Raw genomic sequence first — 20170 nt, 5'->3', positions numbered from 1 at the left:
GTAAAATCAGTTTGCCTTAGTAAAGGGTCGGAACAAGACCGAAAGTACTACTCAGCTATCTCACTTTTCATTTTTTCCTTTGTGGCAAAAACCTTTATTTATACATAGCATTCACGTTTTTATGTACTTCGTGATCAAGTTATTCATATATATATAGATATATATATATATATATAATATATATATATATATATATATAATTAATATATATGGCATATATGATTAATATATGTCATATATATATCTAATGTATATATATATGATATTTTTTAATTTTTTAATTCATAGCCATGAATTTTTAAAATGCTGCAGAAAGTAGATAGTTAATTAGTATAAGTTGTGTATGGTGTATACATATGTGAAATATTGGTATATATATAGTGGGGTAGTATATATATATATATATATATATATCTATATAGTCTATATCTATATATATATTATATATATTAATAATATATATCATATTATATATTATATAATTGTGTATATAATAGATATATAGTGTATATAAATATATATATATATATATATATATATATATATATATATATATATATATAAATATAAGTATATATATATGTATATATAATTAATATATATATATATATATATATATAATTATTAATTTATTATTATTATATTATATATTATCATATATAATATAATTATATATATAGAAACTACGTATATAATAATATATAATATATAATATATTATATACAAAGTATATATATATATATATATATATATATATATATATATATATATATATATATATATATATATACACATCTATATATATATATATATATATAATATATATTAATATATATTATAATATAATAATATATATATATTTCTTAAATGGTTTTTCCTTACTGCCAATTACAGTTGCCGTTTACTGACCTTGCTTTTTTTTTTTTTTATAGTCACAAATTGAGCAGGCCGTGGATCAACTCTGTGGCATGTTGCCCCACACCGTTGCTGAAGAATGTCAGGATTATGTTGATGCATATGGTGACCAGGTTATTGAACTTCTTGCACAGGAAATGGACCCAAAACAGGTAAACGGTGGTGAAGGTAGAGGGCAGTTTGAGATTATGAATTAATGATATATTTGTGCTCATGTTTGTTCTCTATTGAGCTTTTCTGATGAAAGGTGTCCATCATATATCTCCATATAAGCAAGTACAGTCACTTCTTGATTAATTTTTTATTCATAGCCATGAATTTGAAAATGCTGCAGAAAGTAGATAGTAATAATATATTGTGTACGTATATACATATATGATGATATAATTGGTGTATTTCCCAATGGTGGATTATTTAATTCATGAAATAAATATTTGAAATTTACTGTGCATCTTTGAGGCTTGAAGTTAGTTTCTTCAGCCTATCCCATCCCCAGAGGAAGATTATCTTTGTTACTGAGTAATCAGAATTCCTGTATGACTTTGAATTTAAAGAATGAATTATTGTCCATTAAGATAGTAAGTAAACAAAAGTATAGTGGAGAAAATACAGTCACAAAGAATGTTGACTGTTTGTGCAAAAACCCCTGTTTACATCTTCAGTATGCATGGCATTTTTTCATGACGATTGTCCAAAGCAAACCCATTTTAAGAATTGCTAAAAAGGTCAAAATTTTATTTTATTGGAATTTATTTTTCAATTCGCCTCATATCACAGGAGCTTTACTTGTATGTCTGTGTGTTGAGAGAGTACATCTATGTGTATCATATCATTTAAGTTGACACCACCAATTTGCTCTTTTTTTGTTATTTTTTTTTTACTTTAATGTGACTTCAATATGATTCACACACACCACTTTACAAGAGAGTGTTTGATCACTGTTGATATTTCCTCTCAAATATAATGTTCACCATCCCATTGATATATTAGAACATATGTAGACTAATCTTGACAGTAAAATAGTAATATAAAACATTTATACACAGACATTAGTCATGAGTTTTGTCGTAGTGTTGGCAACATGATGAGCTATTTATAACTTGCTTTGCACTCCTTCAGTTGAAGGGATGTGGAGAGGTGTATGTGTATTTTATGTGCATGTGCTTTTCTTAGTGCAGTATTTTGTTTCAGCTTTAGTTGACACAGAGGATGGTTATCACACACTTAACAGTAAACAAGGGTATTTTATATAAGTAACTTACTAAGTGATTACATAGTTATTAGTCTAATTTTTTGCAGCAGTTTAGATTCAAATTTTGTGGCAGCAATACCGATATTGTGTAGATGACACCAGTCTCCCTGTAGCGAGAGGGTTAGGAATGACTCGGCAGACACACTCATTCCATATCTGCGACTCTTGGTGATAACATTGAGTGTCGGCAACATTTCTTAATTTTTTGCCGGTTATTTAATCGGACTTCAGTATTCAAGCCAAAAGTCAAGTAGCTTCAACTGAAAGCTTCAGGATGAGTTTTTCCCTCGTTTTGTTATTTCTAAATAATGGAGTGTAGTATATCAATCATTTGCTTTTTCAGCAAAATTGAAATTAATTAACTACCCTTTGCTGAGTGATGGACTATAATGTAAACATTGGCTAGTTGTCAAACCATTATTTATGTTCGCTACTGATCTGTTATTGATTACTGCTTCAATAGGGACCTTTACAATCTTCTGTTTAACTCTGGATGGGTTTGCCCCCAGATAGTTGCTCCATGGTCGAGCCTACTTCTGCAGGTCTCAACGGACAACCATTGAAAAGGTGTACATGGGGGTGTGCATTCTTTGTCGTCTAGTATTTGGATTCCAGTTTAAAGTTATGTATTCCTGTGTGAAGAAGAGGTGCTGTTGGCATTTTTGGGATCCTAGCACCTAGTAGATCAAAGTGTCCAGTGGGTCCGAGTGTTGAATAGATCCGCACTCCCATTGGTTCAGAGTGCCCAGCAGATCCAAGCTCCCAGCGGGATCTCTGTGCCCAATGAGGTCCGAGACCCCAACGGGATCCAGTAGATCCGAGCTTCTGGTGGGATCTGGACATCCAGGGGGATCCATCATGCATTCAGTGGGATCCAGTAGATCCATGCATCCAGTGGGATCCAGTAGATCCATGCATCCAATGGGATCCAGTAGATCCATGCATCCAGTGGGATTCAAGGGAGCCAAGCATCTAGTGGGACCTGAGGGATCTAGGTGATCCATGCATCCAGTGGGATCCGAGGAATCCAAGCATCTAGTGGGATCTGAGGGATCCAAGTGTCAAGTGGGAACCAGGGGATTGATGCATCAGTGGGATCTGAGGGATCCAAGCGTCTAGTGGGATCTGAGGGACCCAAGTGTTCAGGGGATCCGAGGGATCCATGCGTTCAATGCGATTTGAGGGATCCAACTGCAAGTAAGAGCTGGGATCCCAATGCCTAGTATCTAGTGTTAACAAGGTTCCATTAAAGTGCTTCCACCTGTCTGCTTGGCGCGAGCTAACAGGCTGCCAGCTCCAACCTGCTGTGTCTGGCACCAGTTCCTCATTGGTTCATGGATGCCAGAAAACTTCCAATCATTCATTCATTCCTCATTGGTTCAGCTCCTGAATTTAAAGGACAAGCTGTTAACCTGTCATATGCACCAGTTTTCGTTGAACAAGAACAAGTCTTCTGGGTTAAAATTATTGAGATGCTGCCGGAAGCTGCTCGCTCCTTTTGGCTATTTCCTAGTCATCCAAGCCAAGCATCTGTCAAGGTTGGAATTTGTTTAAATGGAGTAAGAAGGGTCTTTTGTCTTCCCTCACTCAAGTGCCTCATCAGATCTAGACTTTCTGGTTAAAGTTCTAATTTTATGGACAGAGCAGGAGTGCTGGCCAGAGATATCCTGTGGACTTGCATAACATCTCTTGGAATTTCAAGTTTTTCTGTTTACCAAGGATCTCTCTCACATGGCCTGAGAGTTTTGCCCTTTTCCCCGCCTCCGTGCCCTTGATATTAGTGGTGAGCCTACTCTAGACTCCCTTGATATTAGTGGTGAGCCTACTCTAGACTCTCGTGACCATGAGATGTTTGCCAGATTGGACAGACATAATAGGACTTTTTCAATGCTTCCTCCAATTTTCCTTCAGTTCTGAGGTTTCGGTTGAAGACTGAAGACCGTAAATTTCTTGGCTTTTCAATCCACTGAAGATTTACATGTTGACAGTTGTTGCTCTCTGCTTCCTTGTCAATGGTAAAGCTAGCTTCTTACGACCTCTTGGTTGTTACTTGGTTGAATGACTTTTTTTTTTTTTTTTTTTTTTTTTTTTTTTTTTTTTTTTTTTTTTTTTTTTGTTTTTTTTTTTTTTTTTTTTTTTTTTTTTTTTTTTTTTTTTTTTTTTTTTTTAATACCCTAGCAAGAGAAGCACTTTACACCTTCTCAGTCTAGTTCTGTGAGGTGCTAATTCCTGTATACCTGTACCCTTTTCAGAGCTCCTGGCAACTGCACTAGAGCACTTGTCTTTATCTTTTTACTGCTTGGTGGCCACCTTCATACACCTAACATAAGTTAACGGTGCCCAGGTTCTTAAAGTTATGGAATTTTTTCAAGCCGTTAATGATATCAGTTTGCATGGTTGTCTGCGATTCTGCGTGTCCTCCTTCTAGTTTGCTCTTTTGGCTGTGAGTCTGCTTGATTATCAATGAGAGATATGCCTCCATTAGGTAGAGGATGAATCAGACAGCCTCCTCCTTCAATCTTAATGGCTATTGAATGAATTTTGGAGATACAGGATGCACCCTTCCTGGTCCCTGCCAGATGTCGGTCTCCTGATAGCACAAGTTTCTTTGGAGTCCTTGATCCTCTGGTATTTAAACATTTATAGCTGTCTAAACTTAGTATTTAGGAAAGAAGTTTCCACGGACAGACTGATCCTTCCCTTCTCTTATCATAGAGGTGGAAGTTTCCTCTTATAACTTCTATGGTTTTTTTTTTTTTTTTTTTTTTTTTTTTTTTTTTTTTTTTTTTTTGCCTTAGTGCACTCCTAGATTGTGGTAACCATCCAGACAATACCATGTCTCCCAACCTCTTTAGGAAGAGTCCTGTTTCTATGGAAAGATCAATAAAGTCTTCTAGTCACTTGATTGATTCATAGAACTAGAGACTCTCAGACATACTGAGAAGTCAGGAGGAGACCGTGGATCCCCGGCTTATGGGATCTGTGGAATCGATGGGGAAACTTGTCTTGTACCCGTTTGCCTCTAAAAGGAATCTTTGTCTTCCTCCTTTGGAGGATGGCTCTTTTGTGGTCCATACCCCATCCCTATAGCACATGCAACAGACCCCATGCTATAGGCAGATCTGTTGGACCTCTCTTCGTGCCCTTCATCATGGTCAAAGAGGAGCGACACAATCTTTAGGCTAACTCCAAGTTACGTTCTCTAGTTAACCCTATTCTGGCCAGTACCATGGTCCAAGAACCCTACGTCTTCTCTGTGAGATGTCCGTATTCATTGTGCAATCACCCCGTTATAGGGTATTGATCTATGCATAACTCGTGTGTAAGCAAAGAGACCTATAGTTCGTTGCCACCCCCATCATGATTTCCTTCAAAGTTCCTGACATGACCAGCAAGAAAGATGTGGTTTGTTGGTCTTTCCATGGATTTTAGTCAAGGATAGGTACCCACCCAAGTCGTGGATCTGTTTCTTCCTCCCTTAAGAATTTTACATGCAACCATGTCTTCAGCCATACTACATTGAAAGCACCACTTCTTGTCCGATCAGCAAAATTAAGCAACATTGTGTCTGGGTAGTACTTGGATGGGTGGCCTTGGAACACCAGATGCTGCTGGCATCTGAATTTTCCTTATCAGGGGTCATAGCTTGTCTGGTGCCCTGCTTTCCTGGTGTCAACAATGACACTCATTAGCTCTGAGGAAGAATATAAGAGTTTTCTATCCAGGTTGAATGTCCAGGTTCGAAGGTCATCCAGAACCTATGACTGGAACTCCTGTTGGCAAGTGAAACTTAGTGCCAGCTTACTCTCTTAGCTCTTAAAGTGTTCACTGGCTCAGAGCAGGAATAGTAGAGAGCACTCTACCCAGTGGATGGTATGGTATTGCATGAAAAAGCTGGAAATCCCAGGCCATACATAACCCAGGATGTTAGGACAAGAGCTTGTCTCATCATCTGATTAGAACATCTTACCCCTTATCCTAATGGACTTGGCTTCTGAGATACACTCAGAATTAGGAGAAGCATTTTTCCTCCTCCTGCAAGCTAAAGATGTCAGAATAGCCTCTACCTTATTAGCTTTCAAGCATCATATACCCCTTACATCTATTCGATAGTCAACCTATGGTGTTATTGTTGTTCGTTTCTCATAATTATGAGGGAGTGCAAACATTATTTAAAATTTTGGCAGTACTTTGCAAATTTAAGTTACTGGCATGGAATTGCAGAAGGAAGCATAGAATTCTATCCTATTGTACAAACCTTTACCTTGTAGTGAAGCGTTGGAGATTTGGGAGCTGGGAGGGTACAGTGTAGGTGATAACATAATCTCATTTTATGAAGGTACTGTGCCCAGGGCAAGGGGACCTTGAAAGTTCCGTTAGCAATTGGATAATTCTATGGCTACATAACTTTCACTGATATTTTAAATGCAAATTTGTAAATGTTGGCAACATATTGAGCCTTTTTTTTTTTTTTTCAACTTGTCTCGATGCAGTCAATCCAAGCGAAGGAGAGAGTGTATATATATGTACTTGTATAAGCACACGCTAAGGGTATCAAATGCATTTATCTCTTTTGGGTAGTAAGTTTGATTGGTTTTATGTCTTTTATGCCGTAAAAATAAAAATAAGAATAGCGTTACATAAAATAAAACAAAAGTGGGAAAGAATTAGTGTTATATTCTTCAATAACCTCTCTCTCTCTCTCTCTCTCTCTCTCTCTCTCTCTCTCTCTCCTCTCTCTCTCTCTCTCTCTCTCTCTCTCTCTCTCTCTCTCTCTCTCTCTCTCTCTCTCTCTCTCCCCTATTTTCTTGTTTTTTTTGCTTATGTCATTACTGGTTACAATACAGTACTGTTCATATCCATTAACCCTTAATGGACGGATTGCTCCTCGGGAGTTGTAATAACAGGTTTGGGGTAGTGGACCGATTGATCCTGTAGATAACAAAAGTGCCATCGATTTGGAAAGAATCGGGCAGGAAAGAGGCACCAATACTTTTATAGCCCTTAAATTCACTAATGGCAACTTTTACACTGGCTAAAATCTGATTTTTACTTCAAGGGGGAATGTATTGCATCTCTCTCATACAATGTTTTTTTTATAAATTTGCTAAAAAATATATAAATGTTGGTTTAAGTTCTTGTCTTTTATGGTAGTATGTCAGTTGTAAATGTAATTTTGCAAAGAAAAAGTGCAAAGAAACATTAAAAAGAAGCGTACTAATATAAAAGTTACTGAATTTTTGTTCTCGGTAAATTTATGTAAATCTTTTTCAACAAATATGCTAAGAATTTATTACTGATTTTATTTCTTATCTGTTTTGATATTGTGGGGCTATAATTTTAATTTTACAAAATAGAATAAAATGACTTTATAGAGAAACATATATAAGTTGGTAAAATTTATGATTGTCTAGGAAAAGATGATGTAAATAGTCATTTTTAACTTCTCAAGGAAGATAAGGAACATTTTTTAGAATTTATTTCTTTTGCTATGTGCATTTGCGCATCTTCCTCTTTCGATTGATGTGTTTTTTCGTAAATTTGCTGACCTCAAAGTTTTGCCGGCATGGGTTGCTGCATTTTGATATATTATCCCGGCTCCTAAGGGTCAAGTATTTTTATGAATTGCATTTTAGTGTAAGCTTTGAGAGTTAGCTCCAGGGTGCCCTATGATAAAGGGTATTTAGTTTATGTATCAGAAGGAGCAACCCAGTTATGTCTTGCTAAGTTAAAGTGACATTTATTTGTTACATATGCAAATGCAGTTCTCTTAATTTTTATACTAGACCTTCTATTCTGCAGAAGCTTGTTTATAAGGTAAAAGGTCTATAGGATTATTTCATATGAATATTTGCTCATTTTTACCAGTAAGTACATTTTTAGTTAGGTTGGATTCTTTACAGTTTATAGTTTGATGGAATGATATGAATAATAATCATAAAGTAGGAGTCCATATATTGTGAATTTGTTAAATAGATACTCAATTATGCACTGGTTTTGTATTTCAGATCTGCCCTATGTTGCACCTATGTCCCTCTGAGCAACAGCTTGAGGAAACTTCTGATGCTCATGTTGAGAAAGAGGACGTGACTTGTGTTATGTGTGAATATGCCATGACACAATTAGAGGATATATTGCAGGATCATAAAACTGAGGTGAGTGCATTTTACTGCATTTGTAGTAGCATGTTTAAAAAACTTATCGGTAACACCATTATAGTTAACATCCCAACTAAAGTATTTACATTTTCGTCCCCCTGCCAGATACATGTTATTTATCTAGAAAATATCACACTGTGGAGTAATTAAGATAATTACCCCTACAGATTGTTTAAAGTTGGAAGATAGTGGTTCTCCTATAGCTATAGCAAAATTATTTTGTAATTCCTGTTGAAATCTCCCAAGTGTTCTTAGAGAATGGTATTCCAGCTTTATGCCATATTTGGTATTAGATAAAAATTCTTATCAGAGCATCAGTAGGTATATTCTTTGGTGTAGAATGATATTACATGATAGGTCACAAGCCTAAAATCATCACTTGAGCTTTACATTATTTGATTTATTTATAAAATGGAAGTTTTTGAACTGGAATGTATTTACTGAGGTGTCTAGGTCTTGTAACCGTGAAGTAACTTTCTTACTACGTGGCATGTAAAATAAAGTACGTACATAGTTCTCATATCTCAAGAATGTCATGACTTATGAATGTGTAAGAGAAAGCTCTTATGGCCTCTTCTGCTCTAGTTCTTGTAGTGCTCTAGTCACATCAAGGTTATCAAGTGCTGTGCCGTGGAGATGTAGGATCAGAACTGGATATTGTGCTAAAAAGTGGTATTTGCCAGTTCTTTAAAGAAATTACCATTTCCTCATTGATGCACACTGTTCCCTCTCCATGTATATTTTATCAGAATGGTGTAATACACTGCATAAAAAGTTCTTTATTTCTTCCATGCAAACATTCCTGTTTCCACTGATGCAAGTTCAAAAGCTTTCCTCGCATTAGTATTATCTGCATTACCTTTTTTTGTCTCTCACCTGATTTACATTGCACCATCTTAACACAAAAGCATACAGAGGTGTTATATCAGCTGTTGTTTATTGTGGGAGATACAAGCAATCCCAGTTTTATTATGGCTTGAGCATTTTCATGAACATTGATGTGAGGTGATGATAGATGTTGTCTCCATCACTTCTACTCTTGTACCATGTAGGTCTCTTGTTAGGTGTCAAAATATATTAGTACAGCAGCTATTAAAGTTCTGTTGGAATTTTAAGAACCAGAAATTTTGTTTATTCAGACAGTTTCTACTATCCATAGTGAGTAAAAAAAAAAAAAAAAAAATTGGTCACATGATCTGAATAGTGGTCGTTTTTGAGAAATGTCTGCCATCTTTGTTTTTCAAGGAAAATTTTTTTTGAAATTCAATATCCTTGAAATATCATGGTGTGGCATGTCATTTTGTAAGTTTCCCTTATGCCGAGTTGAATAAAAGATGCTGAGTTAAATAAAAGCGTGAAAAGAGCTCTAAAATTGAAAGCTGCTGTTTTGTTTTTGTAGTTTTTACTGCCTATATGTATATAAATGTTTCTTTTTTTCAATTTCAAGAGTTAATGAGAAATAGAACACTATTTAATGTGTTGTGCAGTATTTTCACATTATTTTTCAACATTTAAACATTCATTCCTTTACACTTGCAAAATGGACAACAGTGGATTTCAGCAATTCTGCAAGGATAAACAGCAGATCGTGCACATTTCCAACAGGTGCAAGGTGATATAAATTCAGGAGGTCTATTTCAGAGGGTCCAGTAATGAATGATTTTTCAGCACATTCATCCACATGTGGCACAGAAGGTATGCTCTCTTGATGCGAGACATCATTGTTGATGATGGGGGGGCAAAGTTTAGAAAAGCTGAGATTCTTTGCCTGAAGGTATTGTTCAAATCGTACACCATCACATTTTAGCTTTGATGACCCAAGTACCTTAGCAATAAATTGTTCAGCATTTTGTATCCTCTCTTCATACAGAGGAGCAATTCCAAAATCCCCCAAAAGTTCATCCGTTAGTAGAGCAGTTTTGAGTGCCATGAGCTTTGTCCCTATCTAGCTTGTTGTATCACAACTTGTTAGTATGTGCACTGAAGGTAGAATGTTTACAAGTACAGTCTGCGCAAAAAAAAAGCGAACGACTCCCTATATATTACTGTAATAAGCGTTCGGACTTTTCTTGCGATTTCCGCCCGAGAAGTATATATTTTCCCCAATTTATCGTTCGTCTGGCAGCCTGTATTGTCTCGCTGTTCGGTACCATCATTTCTAATGCACTTCAGTGATACTCAAGCTGTCCCAAAGGTCGGGTGTCATTGTATGCGCTCCTGCCCCATTCACGCTTTCGTCACCGCTACATTTGGCGCTCTTGCGCGCTAGCTAATGAATTATAACTAAAACTTCCTTATCCTTGGTTAAGAAAGCAGAAATTGTGACCCTATGGAAAACTGGCAAGTCAATGTCAGCAATTGCGAGAGCGCTGGGAATCTCTAAAAGCACCGTCTCATTGTGGTGCAACCGCTCCAAGACAGGAGACCTTGATTCATCACTGAAGTGGAAGAAAGACTCAGGGAGGCCACGAAAAACTACAAAAAGAACGGATAACATTTTAAAAAGGATTGTTTATGGAACATCCATCAATGCCAGCCAAAATTTTGAAAGTCTCAAAAAAACCTGATCTGCTTAGGAACGTATCTGAACGGACTGTGCAAACATCGATTGCAGAAAGACCTGGTCTCCCATGTCGTGTTGCCAGCAGCAAAGAAGCCCACTCCTCACTAAGCCTATGAAAAAAAAAAAAGAAAAAAAAGATGGCTTTTTGCAGAAATTATTTGAAGTGGACTGAAAAGGATTGGGAAAGGGTAGGTTTTTTAGCGATGAATCTAACTTCCAAATTATTCGTAGCGCTGGCAAAAAAGTAAGGAGGCCCCAAGGATCTAACCGCTATGCATCAAAATAACAGTCAAGACTGTGAAACATCCGCTTATGTGATGGTATGGGATGTTTCAGCGTATGGGGGGTAGTGGGGGATTATATTTTTCTCCCAGAGAGCACAACAATGAATTGGAGAGATTATGAAAATGTCTTGGAAAATGAATTAGTCCCTTACATAGATGAGGCACCTTGCCACCGATTCACAAGGTCACAACCTTCTTAGGAATTTAAATATTCAGAAATTGGACTGGCCAGGCAAATTCACCAAGATTTAAACCCAATTGAAAAATTGCTGGCATACATGAAACGGAAACTGAAGGCACTAGCAGATGAGAAAACGTCCCTCCCCAAATTGAAGGATGCCATCCGTTTAAATTTTGGTTTAAAGACATGGGATGCACAATATTTTTTTTTTTTTTTTTTTTTTCAAAGATTTTAGCACATTCAATGCCAAGAGGTTAAAAGCTGTACTAAAAAAATAATGGAGAAATGTTCTAAGTATTTGAAAAAAAATATAAGTTAACTAAAAATTTTTCCCTTTTATTTTTTTTTTCCTTTTTTTTATATCATTGCTATGATTTGTTTACAAATGTAGTGGGCGTTCGTTTTTTTTTTTGCACCGACTGTACATAGGTCATCCATGTTTTCAATCATTTTGTGAAGTATATATTTGACAGATGAATGTATAATAATTCACAGTTCCTACAGGCCACCTTTTTAATATCATTTTAAGGTGGTATATATAGTGCAGAGATCATGATGTCCATATCAGCCAAAGCAATCATGACTTTCAACAGAGTCTGTTGACACGGTTTTCTGTGTGTCATAATCCTATCGTCAGCTTCCTCACACTCACATTGAAGTGATGGTTTCCAAGTTGCAGAATCCTTTGTCAATTTCATGCACATCTTTGGCATCTTTGTGGCCTCTTACCAAATGCACAGGTTTTTTCTTGGTTTCCTTGCTTCACAAGCCAGTCTATAAACATTTCTTGGGAAAACTTTTATGTTCTGGCTTTAGGCCCACAAAGTTTCCATATTAACAGGAAGAGGTGTACTTGGACTGTATAGGTGTTACATCAGTAGGATCCACTTTTTTCTTCCTGAGGTGTTCCCAGTGCTTTAGACTTTTCTCTTCATACAGATCAAAAACAATATCAATACGTGAGCTGCCCTCTGAAAGTCTCTCAAACTTTCTCCATAAGTTGTCAAAGTACAGTGGTACCTCGAGATATGAAATTAATCCGTTCCGAGGTGGCCTTCGTATTATGAGTTTTTCGTATCTTGGAACACATTTTATATGTCAAATGGCTAATCCGTTCCAAGCCCTCCAAAAACACCCCAGTAAATTATATTTCCAGGCCTAAAACACATGTTCTAAGGTTACGACGGAAGAAATATAACTCCAAAAAGGCAAAATACTGTACATACTTGAGTAATATTCAACTGCATGTAATGTTCAACCCCATTTTTACCTCATATATTAGGACTTTAGCATATGTCCCGTAGCAATAAGCCTAGCCTATGTAAGCAGTTGCTACTGTAGCCTAGTCTATGATTCTGACATCTAAACCTAAGAGCTAAAAGCTTAGAATATACCAATAAAATGTATAAATAATCAGCATGTACTCATTTCAAATAATTATTAATTAATCATTAACTATAATACACAAACAAACAAAAAACAAACCTTCCAATCGATTGTTTACATTCAGCTCTTACCAGTCTTACGAGTATCGAACGAGCGCCAACCAATCATTTTTCCAAGCACACAGTAAGCCATAAATTGTCATTAGTATCTCTTCAACTAATGAAACTACCAAACAGTATAATAACCATTCATTTCTATTCTTTATTCTATCTTTACCTAATGGAGATACCGAGTTACTGACAGCTATAATGAAACATACGTATACGTAACGTAACAATAAAGCAGAAGAAGAATTCTAAAAAATACGTATTTGATGGCAGTCTGATTTATTTTATATTTTATGATATCTAATTCACAATTTTTTTTATTAAATGTTATTGCATGTACTTATTTAAAATAATTATTAAGTAACCATTAACTATAATAAACAAACAAAAAAAGCTTCCAAACGTCTGTTTACATCCAGCACTTCCGAGTATCGAACGATCGACAAACAATCACTTTACACAGTAAGCCATAAATTTTCATTATCTCTCTTCAACTACTGAAACTACCAAACAGTATAATAACCATTCATTTCTATTCTTTATTCTATCTTTACCTAATGTTTTTTTTATTAAATGTATTGCATGAATAAGTTTTTCAATTTACAGCATCCTTTTACCAATAGAATACTTGAAGCACAAGGGGTAGATGATGACCAATAGGAGAGCAGGACCTTATGTGGTGACTAGCATCAGGAACCAATGGGAGAGCGGGAGGATGGTGGCGAGTTTACTCAGTTGGCGGCGCGGGAGTTTTAAAATTGTTCTCGGTGGTCCGGGCGAATCTCGGGACTTCACAGCAACAACCTTTCGTATCTTGACAACTTTTCGTATGTAGAGCAGTAAAATTTTTTGCATTGGCTTTCGTATCTCGAGTTTTTCGTAAGTAGAGCCTTTCGTATCTCGAGGTACTACCGTATCTCCAAAGGTCTTACATTTTAGTGCTTCAATATGCAATTTTTGTGCATATGCCATAAAATCAATTATTACAGCTGTGTTCTCCTGTGATGCTTGATGATCTCCTGTGATGCTGGATGATCAACCATTATTTCATCTTTTTCTTAAAACTTGCCTTAAGTTCTTTACTCGGCTATACCTTTTCTGGCTTCTTCTAAGTCCATCAGATGTCAGGTAGTGAGATGTTGATGTGAGTTCATACCTCAGTAATGTTTCTGCATTGAAGCCTCTAGAACATGCCATTTCTAAGCATTGTAGCGTATCACTTGTTTCCTTCAATGGAGAGACTGTGGCAAATTTTACTTTGTTTTTTAGGAAACATTTTGTGATTGAGATCTAAAATGCTTTTTAATTTTTCAGTAGGTCTATCCTTGTCAAAAGTTTGGTTAGCAGTCTAATCTTTTCTGTGGACATGGAGTATATACTCACTGACTTATGGATCCATTTTTGCCCCAGTTATGAAATTAGATGTGCCACAACTTTCTGTCCTCAAAAAGGGATTTCCTCTCAAGCATGAAGAGTAACATACTTGAAACGCACTGTTGTTCTTGAACTGTTAATTACTTGGAGAACTCGTGATGTAGAGAAAGCTCATCATCTTCATCCAGACCACAAATTATTCTCAAGAAATTGGCCAGGCTCTCTTTTTCATGACTGATCAGGTCATGCTTTGTCACGGTATCTTTGTCTTGTACAGGCAGCCCATGGTTACCGTCGGCATCGGTTAGCGGCGTTTAAGTTGTACGACGCTTGTTAAGTATATTCATAACTGGGTTTTACATTCTGTAGGGTTTATAGCACCATTGTCTGGTTATCGTTTTTTTAGGCTAAGTGCTGAGATCGCCTCGTAAAATGCAAACATAACGAATATGCATCCTTTCCTCTGCTCTCTTAAAAAGTTATCCTTTACTTCGCTTTATCTAGTAATACTGTATGTAATCTTGTATTACTATGTGTTATAAAATACAAACAAACCGATCATGTTTTGGTTTGGAAAAATCAGTTGAGGGCGGAGGTAAGATTATTTCGCAGTATTTAACTCAATTCAGAGCAATTTTCTTGCTTCTAATTAGGGTAAATTAATCTTTATAAACTCTATTCATATGTGACAAGGTTATATTTTTTATATATAAAGTTTTTAAGTTGAAAATTGATGTAAATAAGTGAACTTGACTTGGTTATTTTTTTGTTAATAGATGGCTCTGTTTTCTGGTTATTGGTACATATTTTGGTACTTGCCTAAGCACCAAGAGACCCTCCTAAAATACAAACATAACAAATATGCATCTATTCCTTGGCGCTCTTAAAAGTTATGCTTTATTTCACTGTATCCAATAATAGTGTATGTAGTCTCATATTACTACGTATATTAACGTTATAAAATACAAACAAAGCGATCCATGGTTTGCTTTGAAAAAATCAGCTGAGGGCAGAAGCAGGGTTATTTCGCCCTACCTAACTCTATTTTCTTGCTTCTATTTAGCGTAAACAGGTTATTTTTGATTATATGAAGTGCTTTTTAGTTGAAATAGGACTGAAATATGTATGTCTTATTATGAACTCTTATTGTTATTTTTTTCGTTAGTAGATGGTGTCGGGAGCATGTTGTTTTGTGTAAAAAACAGATTACGTTCAATATTTTCATCTATATCATAATAATACGGTATTTACGTATTTATCTGTTAGCGGCATGAAAGCAACAGTAAAATGTGTTCTTTTATGGCGAGTAAATTTTATTAAAATACATTCTCCACTATTATTTGCTCTAGAGTTTCACAATAATTTGTCATTAGCGGTGTGAACATTTTCTCAGCTTCAGGTACAAATGCAGCTTAAATTTAGCAGTATGTACTCTATACTACAGTGGACCACCCCCCCGTATTCATGGACTCACAAATTCGCGGATTTCTCTCGGGAACGTTTCCCCGCATTATTCCTGGAAAATTCACACATTCGTGGTATTTTCTATGAGAAATATCCACAAATTCCTGGTTTTTCAATAAATTTCATCATAAAATGCACTTTTTTGACAAAACTATTAAAAAAACCAAGTATGAAAATTTTTAGTGGGTTTTTCTTGAGTTTTAACTAACAAAATAGGCTGTTTTTAGCAATTTTATATGGGTTCTAAACATTCGCGTGTTCTAACTATTTTAGGGGGGGGTTCTGTATGCATCCCCCACAAATAAGGGGGGACCACTGTATATTTCCGTGCCGGTATTTTCTCCGTAGCTAATAAATGTATAAGGTAAAAATATATTGGTCCTATTCTACTTGATTAATGTCATTTGTAACAAAACTACAGTAATTTGTTACTATCGTACGATGGCAGAAATACAAGCAAAAACTTTATCAGATTTGGTTTTGTTGTTGTAGCAAAACAACTGTTATCGTTCAGTTGGTTATGGGTGCAGCGTTTAAGCAACGATTATAGCAGTACCAACAATACTTTTATCATTCTCATTTGCTTTTTTAGCTGATTTAACTAGAAGATATGATAAAGAGATGGAGGAAACATTTGCAGTCTGAAAAAGGGGTAACTCTCTCTCTCTCTCTCTCTCTCTCTCTCTCTCTCTCTCTCTCTCTCTCTCTCTCTCTCTCTCTCTCTCTCTCTCTCTCTGTCTAAGGCATAGTCAACAAGTCTAGGGCACCATAAGGGGGATTGGGCCGCACAGAGACTTGAATTTTGCTTAGAGGCGAATTTCGCTCAGCGTCAGGCCCCAGGAACGGAACCTCTGCTGTTAACCGGGGGCTGCCTGTAATTCTAATTATTCCTCTAAATCCCTTTGCTGGGTTATTGTAGTGTTGTTCTAATGCTTGACCAAGGCAACACTGCTGAATCTTTAGCTGGAATGTTGAAATGTAAAATGGCCATTCTTTAAGTCATTAACCCTCTTACGACGACTGGACGTATTTTACGTCGACATTTTTTGTCTCCCATGTGCTGACTGGACGTATTTTACGTCGACTTACAAGTTTTTTTTAAATTCGCGGAAAAATACTTATAGGCCTACCAGCCTAAAACTTTTGAATCGCGCGCCTTGGGGGATGCTGGGAGTTCATGGATCAAGGTGTTGTTTTGTTTACAATCGTTACGCAGGCGCGCAAGCGCGAATTTCTTTCTTGCCGCACTAAAAAGTATCTGTGACACATCTCGGAAATTATTTCGTCCCTTTGATATAATTTTTGTACCATTGTAAATTAGCCGTTACATGAAGTATTATATATGAAAATGTGCGCATTTTTATGTAGAATACAACAATAAAATACTCATGATTGTAGCTTTTATCAGTTTTGAGATAATTTCATATAAATAACGATAATTGCCAAAATTTCAACCTTCGGTCAACTTGACTACCGAAATGGTCGAAAAACGCAATTGTAAGATAAAACACTTATATTTTAGTAATATTCAATCATTTACCTTAATTTTGCAACTAATTGGAAGTCTCTAGCACAATATTTCGATTTATGGTAAATTTATGAAAAAACTTTTTCCTTACGTCCGCGCGGTAACTCTTCCGAAAAAAATCATACATGCGATTGTGGTAATGTTCGCACCATTTTAAAATTAGCCGTTATATAAAGTTTTATAGATGGAAATGTGTGCAATTTCATGCACAATACAACTAAAAACAACCCATGGTTGTAGCTTTTATCAGTTTTGAGATATTTTCATATAAATAACGATAATTGCCAAAATTTCAACCTTCGGTCAACTTTGACTCTACCGAAATGGTCGAAAAACGCAATTGTAAGCTAAAACGCTTATATTCTAGTAATATTCAAACATTTACCTTCATTTTGCAACAAATTGGAAGTCTCTAGCACAATATTTCGATTTATGGTGAATTTATGAAAAAAATAACATTTTCTTTACGTCTGCGCGGTAACACTTCCGAAAAAATCATACGTGCGATTGTGGTAATGTTTGCACCATTTTAAATTAGCCGTTACATAAAGTTTTATGTATGAAAATGTGCGCAATTTCATTTAGAATACAAAAAAAAATAATTGAAGGTTGTAGCTTTTCCCTTTTTTGAAATATTTGCATATAAATCACGATAAATAGAAAAAAAACCACGTTCGGTCAACTTTGACTCTACCGAAATGGTCGAAAAACGCAATTGTAAGCTAAAACTCTTACAGTTTAGTAATATTCAGTCATTTATCTACATCTTGAAACAAATTCGAAGTCTCTAGCAAAATATTTAGATTCATGGTGAATTTAAAAAAAAATCTTTTCTTCCATCCGCGCGCGGATTCTCCGCCACAAATCTCAGAAATGCATACGTCCCATTCTCGGAATATTTGCTCCGTTTCATATTAGGCATTTCATAGAGTTTTATATATGAAAATGTGTGCAATTTCATGTAGAATAAAACTAAAAATATTTGAAGGTTGTAGCTTTTCTTATTTCCGAAATAATTGCATATAAAATATATATATAAAAAAATTCTACATTCGGTCAATTTTAACTCGTCAGATATGGGCAAAAACTGCAATTGTAAGCTAATACTCTTACAGTATAGTAATATTCAATCATATGTCTTCATTTTGAAAGAAATTGGAAGTCTCTAGGACAATATTTAGATTTATGGTGAATTTTTGAAAAAAATATTTGTTTACGTCCGTGCGTTACGAATTCATGCATTATTTTGTGATAATATTTTCTCTGTGTTGCTTTTATCGTTTTACAATGTGTTATATACCAACATAATCGCAATTTAGTGTACATTACAACGAAAAAAAAAGTAACTTGTTACCTTTAACCGTTTGCGCACAGCACGATTTGAATACAATTATATATGAAATTTTGTTTTTGCGGTATCATATATCGCATTGTTTATATATGATAATGATAATTTTTTTCATTTCTGATGGTTGCATACTAAACTTCAGCCAATGACAAAGAAAGGAGCCAAAAATGAACTCTTAATCTTGAAAACTAAGCGCGCTGTGATTTTTTGAAAAAAATATTTTTTCCGCTTCCGCACTCACTCTGAAACACCTCCGGCACACGGGAGACAATTTTTTTTTACCGCTTTGGCGTAAGAGGGTTAATAGATACTTGTGGGTGATTCTTGTTGAGTTTCAAGCAATCATCATAATATAAAGTACACCAACACTCATAACTTGTTCTGTCTAAGGACAAAAAGTGGTAAACACTTACTTTTTGGTGCATACATGTAAATCCCAGTTATTTTCTATCACCTTTAATTAGGTCTTTCAAGAAGTGGTACAAGTGTAAGACAGAAACCTGTCCCAGTTTCAGAACACATCACCACGTTCTCAGAATTCCTCAAAATATGTTTGGATATTACTCAGGTTGTTGAGAGCAGTTTTGTTTTCGTCTGATAAACATTGATTTACATTCGCTGATAACTGCAGACATTTGATGACTGAAAACAGTGCAGAGTACGTCGCATTATGACACTGATCCAGGAATACTCTTCACTGAAGTGTTTGTATGACTTCTCACGACTTTCCAATAACTCTGGCTCCTCAGGCATAATTTTTGCCATTTTAAGCGCACACTGCTTAATGTGGGCCCATTGTTTCAGTCTTGACAATGATTTCAGAAGCCCCACTGTTTCTAAGGTACAGCCCGATGCATGACAGCACCATGTTTTGCAGGTAAATCCCTCCAAGACCAAGAAATATGTTGGAAAATGTTTCTGGATGAATAAGCTGTATTTCCTTAGCCATGTGATATACTCCCAGTCTCTCAGGATTTGTTTGAAACTGGATTTTTCACAACTTCTTTAGATTTTTCACAACTTCTTTGACTCTGTAATTAACTTTACAAATCTTTCAGACCTCCTTTGGCTCTAGAGGATATAAATTTTGTTAGCTACAATCATAAATCAGTTACAATTTCTGTGAAAACTGTAAGGCATAAAAAGTTTTTAATGCTTTTATTAAAATGCAACTAGAAGGTAAAAAATAAATGTTTTTAGACACCAGGATTTTCTTATAATTAATCATGTCTACAAAAATAAAAGCATTGGTGCCAAACATGGAAGGAAAAGCTACAAGAAAAAGATTTTTTTTAATCTCTTGTAGCATTCCCTTCCATGTTTGGTGTCCACACTTTTATTTTTATAGACATGATTAATTGTAAGAAAATCCTGGGGTTTCAAAAAAATTTATTTTTTACTTAGTATATTTTAGTAAGCACTTTAAGATTCTTTCAAGATTTTTTATATGACCAAAACAAGCACTTTGTTTTTTTAAAAGGTTAACAGTACATTTAGAACACACTTTGAAGACCGGGACATAAAGTCTGTCACTCTTGTAACTATAGTTGACATTTGGTGTAGTTGTTGGTGTCAGTAGCTACAGAGAAGATAAGATATTTTTGGCAGCT

General features: G+C 35.5%; 1 protein-coding gene across 1 annotated transcript in view; it reads left to right on the top strand.

Annotated features, from left to right (window-relative positions):
• Positions 1 to 20170, top strand: part of LOC135198616 (prosaposin-like) — a 156117-nt gene that overhangs the window by 109856 nt on the left and 26091 nt on the right. The window contains 2 exon segments of the mRNA XM_064226366.1: positions 933 to 1067; positions 8176 to 8322. Of these exon segments, the coding sequence (XP_064082436.1) occupies positions 933 to 1067; positions 8176 to 8322 (282 nt within the window).

The sequence above is a fragment of the Macrobrachium nipponense genome, chromosome 22 (assembly GCF_015104395.2).
Source record: "Macrobrachium nipponense isolate FS-2020 chromosome 22, ASM1510439v2, whole genome shotgun sequence".
NCBI lineage: Eukaryota > Metazoa > Arthropoda > Malacostraca > Decapoda > Palaemonidae > Macrobrachium > Macrobrachium nipponense.
This window is presented reverse-complemented; position numbering and strand designations above follow the sequence as displayed.